This window comes from Athene cunicularia, assembly GCF_003259725.1.
Source record: "Athene cunicularia isolate RWA chromosome 21 unlocalized genomic scaffold, athCun1 chr21_part1, whole genome shotgun sequence".
NCBI classification, from domain to species: domain Eukaryota; kingdom Metazoa; phylum Chordata; class Aves; order Strigiformes; family Strigidae; genus Athene; species Athene cunicularia.
In genome coordinates this window covers 8,975,471-8,983,571 of record NW_020799127.1, presented here as the reverse complement: position 1 = coordinate 8,983,571, position 8,101 = coordinate 8,975,471, and the positions used below count along the sequence as shown (strand labels likewise).

The 8,101-nt window shown below is 43.6% G+C and overlaps 2 protein-coding genes across 6 annotated transcripts in view; both read right to left on the bottom strand.

Moving 5' to 3' along the window:
* Window positions 1–113, bottom strand: part of VAMP3 (vesicle associated membrane protein 3) — a 3,819-nt gene extending 3,706 nt beyond the window's left edge. The window contains exon 1 of the mRNA XM_026862753.1: window positions 76–113. The gene's annotated coding sequence lies outside the window, so the exon portion shown is untranslated. The remainder of the gene's footprint in view (window positions 1–75) is intronic.
* A 1,431-nt stretch (window positions 114–1,544) lies between these two features.
* Window positions 1,545–8,101, bottom strand: part of CAMTA1 (calmodulin binding transcription activator 1) — a 283,392-nt gene continuing 276,835 nt past the window's right edge. For all 5 annotated transcript variants that reach the window (XM_026862593.1, XM_026862589.1, XM_026862588.1 and 2 more), the window contains one exon: window positions 1,545–5,317. In XM_026862593.1, the coding sequence (XP_026718394.1) occupies window positions 5,254–5,317 (64 nt within the window). In that variant the 3' untranslated portion in view covers window positions 1,545–5,253. The remainder of the gene's footprint in view (window positions 5,318–8,101) is intronic.

Sequence of the window (8,101 nt, the reverse complement as noted above, 5' to 3'; positions counted from 1 at the left end):
GTTTAATGCCGCCTGGGCTCTGCCCGCGCCGGACCAGACCTTTCCGCCGCAGCCGCTGCGGTCGCGTCCTTCTGCCGCCGGGGAGGGGCGGGCAGGGGACACGCCGGGACCGACAGGGCTGGAACGGGCAGAGAACGGCGTCCTCGGAGATAAAGCTGCGTGGCACGATGGTGGGAGGCAGCGACTGCATCGCTTGTCCTTATTTTTGTTCTTTTTTCCTTCACTTTATCTCAACCTCAGGCATTGTTTTTCACATTTGCTCTTCCAGTTCTCTTCCCCGTGACGCTGGGGAGAACGGGGGGGGGTTGTGGGAACGAGCAGGCAGCTGGGGGGTGCTCGCTTTCTGGCCAGGGTCAACCCACCATGATGCTGAAGTAGAACCCAGGAATTAACAGACACGAAGGGAGAATCAGGGAGGTAGTTGTGAGCAAATAAACAGCGGAGTTAAATGCCAATTTCTTCTGAAAGAGAAAAGTCACTGTTTTTCTGTACTCCAGAAGAAACTTCATGAAATCTCATGTTTTGGAAGGATTTACAATGGCACGAACGGAGTCTTTCACAGACTTTAACAATGATTTGTTAAAGCTGTTTTTCTCTGCCATCCTTGGAGCCGGGTACAGAAGGGCTGATTCGTGTAACTTGCAACTTGTATCTGTTCAGTGCAACAGTTCAGTCTCATTTATTAGCATTATTGTGACCTCTCACGTTTCTGCATCAGCAGGCATCCTGAATTCTACCACGATTCACCTGCTTTGTGCAGGATATAGCATTCTACTACCAGGTGTGTGTCCCTGCCCTGAAAGTGACTGTCCACTGAAGATCTGAAAATAATTTGATCACAGAAAAGCCAGATGTCCATAGATGAATACCTATCTGCCATGTTTATACTATTATATAGAACTGCCTTAAGTTGTGTTAAAAAACCTGATCAGAACTGGTGCCATCTAAGGGCTGGTGAAATATTTACAAATATGTAGTATTAAGTTACCTTACATAATTTCACATGACATTTCCAAATTTGAAAAACTACAGCGTATTGCCTTGAAAACTAATTTCCACCAAACCAAGCTGCTAGCTGCAGCTGGGCAGAACTTGTATTTCAAGGACAAATGGATTTTTAAAGCTTTTGCATAGTTGCAATCATCTTGGCAAAGCCTGTAATTTGCCGGCTCTTATATTAGGGGCAGATTGTGCCCAGCGTCTGCGGCTTTAAACCAGTGTTCCTTTCTGCTGGAAGAGCGCAGACACCACTCAAAAGAAGCTTCTGCTTGGGGTGGAGGCCTGGGGGAAGCAGCAGAGGGCGGCTGGCGTGGGAAGGTTTTGCCTCGCCGCTGGCAGGGCCCCGGTCCCGGAGCTGCTCCGCAGAGTTCCCTGCCCCGGCCGCGGGCCTGGGCTCCGGGGTTACAACCCCTGAGGGGCCACTTACAAGCAGGTTGTGTAGGAGAAGAAACAATTTTTTTCGTGCTTGCTTACGACTGAATGAGCACGTTGCGCTCTGAAGCTAGACAGAAGAGACTTGTTTAAACAGAGGCACACGCTTTGTATGGGGAAATTTTCTTTGTTTTTAATTTACAGCAGAAAGAATATAAAGCATTCAGAAAACATTTTCCATATTTTAAGGGCAATTCAAAACATTTTGCATGGTTCCAGCAGCTGAGTTCTTCAACAGATCCATTGATTCAGTGATGCTTTACATGCACGGTTACAAAAATAAAACTTACAAAAGAGAAGACATCTATACTAGTTTTACATGCAAGTCTTGGGGACCCCCCATTGGGCACCAGCTATTGTGTGGAACTGCCATAAGCGTGCAACCAGAGAGGGGGTTCATGTTATATTCTGTATTTCTTTCACACAGTATTACTGCTGTCGAATGTGTTTCACAAAGGAGCAATTCCATTATCAGAAGACAGAAGATCTGGCTCCTGGCACTTGGGAATGAGAATTTTCCCGGAAAGCTGCACTTACTTATCTTCCATGAAAATGTAAGTTCCACAACCAAGGAAAGGGTGAGCGGAATCACTTCACTGCGGGGGAAGTCTCCAACTCCCCAGTGATACACTGAAGGGTTATGGCCCGACACAACAAAGCACTCGGAAGCTGCACTTGGCTTCAAGCGTGCGAGGAGTTCTGCCGCGCCTGCGGAACCGCCTGCACGTTTAACAGCAAGTACCCGCTTACACGTTTGGCTGAAGCAGGATCTAGATTAGTAGATACACCACCAGGCCCATGGATCTGGAAGAGTAATTTGAAATAGCTCTGTATATTACTGAATCATTTTCTGTAAAGACAGGGAGTTAAAACATTTCCACTGAGGTCACTACTCTTGCTAGGAAAAGGTCAATTTTATATTGTCACATATTGGTTAATGGGAGCAACATTTCGGTTTCAAAATGTCGGAGTTCTTCCAGTATTCATACAGAGCATTTCCAATTCGTTCCAAAGGAGATTCTTCAGCATCTACTGTTCTGTTTTTGCATGAGAGGAAAATTTAGCGGTTAAGGTCCCAATTCCATACAGTAAATTGAGGCTGCGAGGCTGCCCACAGGCACAGTGTGAGCGCCAGGCCATTCGTTTTTGTTTTTTTCCCTTTTTTTAAAATTGAATCAGGTCATAAAGCAGCAGTTCAGAAATGTACAAGAGAATTCTGATAATGAGCTATAGCACATCTACTGTAATTCAATGCTGGCAGTGAAAAGAAGTAATTAAAAACAGGTACAATTATAGAAAAGGCACCAAGAGCACTGACCCCAGTTTTTTTTTGCCACAATCTTTGTTTTTACTCTTCTTTTAAAGACACCAGTTTAAAAGCTTCTTATGTGTGAATATTTTTAGGCTTCACAACAAGCCTCGCATTTAAACATTGCAGTTGGTGGCCGGGATCAAGCAAGAACAACTATTCCAAAACTAACAATCTCAAATTTACACCAGTCCATTCAGAAATTTTAAACTGCCAAGAGCAAAACAAACACACGGGAGCAGTTTCTGATCTCAGACACATGTACATGACCCACAGTAACGACAGACTTCAGGAGTTTCTTCCCTTACATTCCAGTGTAATCAAGATCAGAACCTGGTTCCCATTGTCGAGAATTTGTGACAGTTTTAAATTAGTAGTTCAATTTAAAAAAGTCTAATTTCTTTGGCTCCTCACTATGTGGAAATAGCAATATACCATGACACCCCTACAAGATCAGTTTGCATCTTTTTTTAAGTTTTACTTAATTTTTTTAAATTTTTTGTGCAATTTTTATTACATTTTCTGACTTCCAGCAGGAGATATGAAAATGTGAAACATATTTTCTACGTTCTTACTATTTCTTTTTTTTTTTTTTTCATTTTATGTTCATTCTAAGTGTTCTTTATTGGAGTGAGTGTATGGTGTTAAGCTAGATACGGTTTTTGTACTCTTATGATTATCTGCTCTGCAAAAGTAACTTAATTTTCTTAAGCAATATTAGCATTCACATTACTTGGCACCATTGGCAAAAAGAAAAAAAAAGACGGGGGAAAAAAAAAGGAGGGAATAAATAAATTAAATCCAACCAAACCAAACTCCTGGTAGCCAAAATCAAATGTAAACATATCCTTTTTTTTCTTTTTTTTTTTTTTTCATTTTATGTTCATTCTAAGTGTTCTTTATTGGAGTGAGTGTATGGTGTTAAGCTAGATACGGTTTTTGTACTCTTATGATTATCTGCTCTGCAAAAGTAACTTAATTTTCTTAAGCAATATTAGCATTCACATTACTTGGCACCATTGGCAAAAAGAAAAAAAAAGACGGGGGAAAAAAAAAGGAGGGAATAAATAAATTAAATCCAACCAAACCAAACTCCTGGTAGCCAAAATCAAATGTAAACATATCCTTTTTTTTCTTTTTTTTTTTTTTTTTTTTTTTAAGTAATGTTGCTCTGCCTTTTTTTCCTAAGTCTAAATACAGTAGCTCTTTTTTGCCATTTAGTCATGCTTTAGCAAAAATGTTCTTCTAAAGAACATTTAAAATAAAGTTTCTTATAGTGAAATAAAGTTTTTGTTTCATTTTACAGACCATAGCCACTAATGCTTTGCTTTGTTCATTTCTTTTTCTTGAGTTCATGCACATATCTCTTTGTTTTAATATATACAATATGTACAAACAATACATCCACACTCTTCTCGTTCATTCAGACAAAACTATACAAATAATAATTTTATCTTGCCAAGTTTTTGACCCTTTGTGAATAAAATATTTAGTAATTAATCAATATATTCCCTTTCAAATATTTTTTCTCATTTTCCATTTCTACCTTCTATATATACAGAAACTGCCCAGATTTTGATGAAGTAGCCAAAATAAGGAATTTACTGGCCAGAATGCAGCACCACTCTGATCTTTAGGTGGTATAAAATGTCCAGGCAACATATGTATGTGACTCTGCAAAATGACAAAAGGTTTGACAAGTACTTAAGATAAAAAGCTACATGTTTGACAAATTATTTTAAGAACTTAATTAAAATAATAGTACATGAAAGTAAGGCTAGAAAATAAAGTGCTGAATATGAGAGAAAGTACATGACAATTGATATGTTTGCAGGTTCTAGTAAAAATACCAAAAAAACTTTTTAAAACTTGCTTAAGCTGCTCTCTCCGTTCCTCATGCATTACCCGTTTATCTCACACACCAACCCCTTCTGTAAGTTCCCACGGGATGTATTAAAAACCTGCAGATTTAAAAAGTTGCATTAAGTGTGCTGTAGAGATTTAAATAAAACACAAAGGACAGAAGTGCGAAGGAAATGAGGATGCATGGACCCAATAAAGATGTACTGATCTAAGCCCCTCCACTGAGACTCTCAAAGCTTCAGTTTCTTGGAGATGACTGACAGGTGCAGGAACAGCATTCTTGTGTTGCTTGTGCATTCCCACCTTTTCTTAACAATATTTTTGGTATAATATTTGTACAGTTCCACATGTTGTTTAATACAGCCCTATATGAAAAGGATAATTAATCGCTTCTTCCTTCTTGGAGAATGAAGCAACTCACAATTTCTTCCTGGTGTCTTTTGTTTTCCCCATGATCCAACAGAAGATTGAGTTCCAAGATGTCTTGCTGAACAAATTAAAAGTTGTCCATGAAAGTGCAAATGCAATGACCAAAACATTACTGTTAAAATCCTGCAGCTGGTATTTCCAGAACTGCAGTGGGTATTTTTGTTGTTGTTGTTGTATGTCTCTGCTAAAAACAGAAAATGAAAACAGTCTGAAAAGCAATGTCACATTGCTACGGGATGCTGCTGCGTATCTTCAAGTTCCTTGGCCTTTTTCAATTCTTTCACTCTGAAAAAACAAAGAGGAGCTATATAACACTTCTATTGTGACTCTTTCAAGACAGAAAAATCAAAACGACTCCTCATTCTGACCTCCCGTGCAGAAGAGCCAGCTCCCAGCGACACGACGGGAGGGCAGTGTGTTCCTGACACCACAAACAGTTGGAAGCGCAAGAACGGGCCACTCGAAATCCGAGACAGGACGCATGTGGGGAGAGATGCTTCTCTCCAGCTATGGCCTCTTCCTGGTGTTTGTGCCTACAGCCAGACTCTGCTCGGGAACTGGCCTATTTACTGGCGTGGGGGTTTTGGCTGCTGGCCATCAGCTGCCTCGGCAGCCGCCCGCTGCCCTGGCTCTTACGGCAAAGGGGCTTTCCAGTGTCGGCCCCCGGCCCCCAACACGGCCCGGGTGGGGACACCTCGGTGTCGCGCCCAGCACAGCAGGGGAACGTTCAGTCAGTCGTGCTTGCACGGGCAGCTGGATGTTGTATGGACTCTCACCTACGAAAGCGCTTACACGTGAGTGGAAGAACTGGTACGGGGGTGAAGGAAGGTAATCGACTCCGTGCGTACTGCAGTGCCAGCGGCCGTTTTCTAGCACGTGGTGCGTGGCAGATCCACCCTATCCCAGGCAACAGTGAAGGACACTGCGTGCCAAGGGAGATGAACCCACAACACCAAGAGTCCTTCTCCCTAGCTGCGGCCCAATGCTTCTCAACTCCCTCAAACGCATGCAGAACGTTACCTCCTCTAGCACTTGTCAGCACAAGAACTAAATCATCCCTGAAAGCTGAAATGAAAATTAAATTAAAAGGATGAAGGGACTCATTTCAATCCCATCAAGTGAAGCAGAATTCTGCATCCATGCTGGAGCAGCAGCAACCCTCTGTGCAGGCTGACGCGCTGGCTGCTGCCGGGGAATGCTCCCTGCAAAGGGGACAGAACCACCCCTGGGGGCTTCGGGTGCTGCCCCCGAAACCTGAAGGCAGGGGCCCCGCGGAGCCTGGGGCACGTGGCTCTGCCTCCTTCAGCAGGGAGCTCCTCTGCAGCACGTCCCCTTTGCCACCTGCCTCCATGTGCCTCCCCCCCTCTGCTACTGCTGGGGAGGGTCCCCAAAAGGAGCAGAACAGAGCCCACATCGAGGGGATTTAGCAAAACACAGACATGCCCAACCGACGTGGCAAAAACTTGAAAGGACAAGTGACGGAGGTACAGTACCAAGAACTGTGGTACCACGAACTGTGTGTGCCAATCCAACTACGAGTGAGACCTTAACAAAGCCCGAGTAAACAGATAGTAAAAGGTGTCGGGAGAGCCAAGCAGCAGCAAGGCCAGTCTGCAGCTGCTGTACACAGACTGCCACTCACACATCCCCTCTTGGCTCCCGCACCAGCCCGCTGACACAAGGATACGATGAGGCTAAAAACTGACCTCTATAAATACACCTCCATTTCACCGTTTCATTTATTCACTTTTCTGCACATACTATTACTCAGAATCACAGTCAAAGGGAGCTGGCTGCTTTTAACTCTTGGTTTTAGCTGACTCAAAGCTCTAGCACTCAAAGGTGTCTGTTCCCTTTATTTGTGAAACTGGGGGAAAGAGGAGTCGATGAATAAATCACACTAACCAATACGCAGGTCAGGCCTTTGCTAGTTACCTTAATTCCACCAACTGTGAGAATACCACGCATGGAAAGACAGAGGGCTCTGCTAGTCCAAATGCACGTGCCGCTTCCAGAGCCTGAAGCCCGACATCCAAGGGGCTACGGCACAACTCCGCAATCCGAGTCTGGCCCAGGGGTAGCCTGTCCCTTGAAATAACTAATATTGCTATTACCGCAACACTCAGAAGCGGAAGGTGAGCCACGATCCCTGCTGTGCTGGAAGAACGTGGGGTGCCTCTGTGCACTAGGTAATTTTAAGGCTTAAATTAACTATGTTTGAGATACCATCAATTAATGCATGATTTGCAGTGCAACTTCCAAGTGTTTTCTGTTGCACTTCAGTACTGTAATGTAAAATTAACCTGTTATTACAGATGTCTTACTGAGAACATGCACATTAGATAAGCTGGTGGCTCTTTAACTGAGACATGCTATACCTTTGTTCAGCACTCAACATGCACGGGCTACACTAACAAAGCACTTTGCTGGGAGAATGCACGACATGCTTTGCTGCAAACTTCAACCTACAGCATGCAACATCTGTACTGGTGCAGACCTCTTCAATCTGTTTAACTGAACACACATGCCCACGGAAGTTAATTACTAAAGCACTCAACATTTGCACTACTACAGATCCTATTCAGAAATATGCAACACTGCCCTTGGTCGAGTCTGCTTTACATCAGTTTACAGATTTTCAGGCTTATAAAGATGTTGCAAGTGCAATGATAATTACTGCTTAAAAACACAAGCAGCTACTAGCACGGAATTTCCCTATGGCAAAGATACAGACTTTGAAATTTGTCACGGGTACATTACTGGAAGGTGATGCTCAGTATCTAATATTTTAAAACAAACCCTGTGTTCCACAGCATTTATAAACTTAAAACTTCAAGATGACGGCCATCTGAATTTATTAAGCTACGACATTTTTTTAAACTAACCTCTGTGTTCGGCATACATAACTGTGCACGTTACATGGAGAGGGGGTGCGGGTCGGCACGACGCTGCTCCTCGCCCCAAGAGCTGGCGCGGGGAGGCCAGAGAAGTTCTCCCCTTGCCCTGCGCTGGCAGCCCGGGGGAGCTGGGGGATCTGTGGTGCAGCCCGGGGGAGCCAAGCGCCTCTCC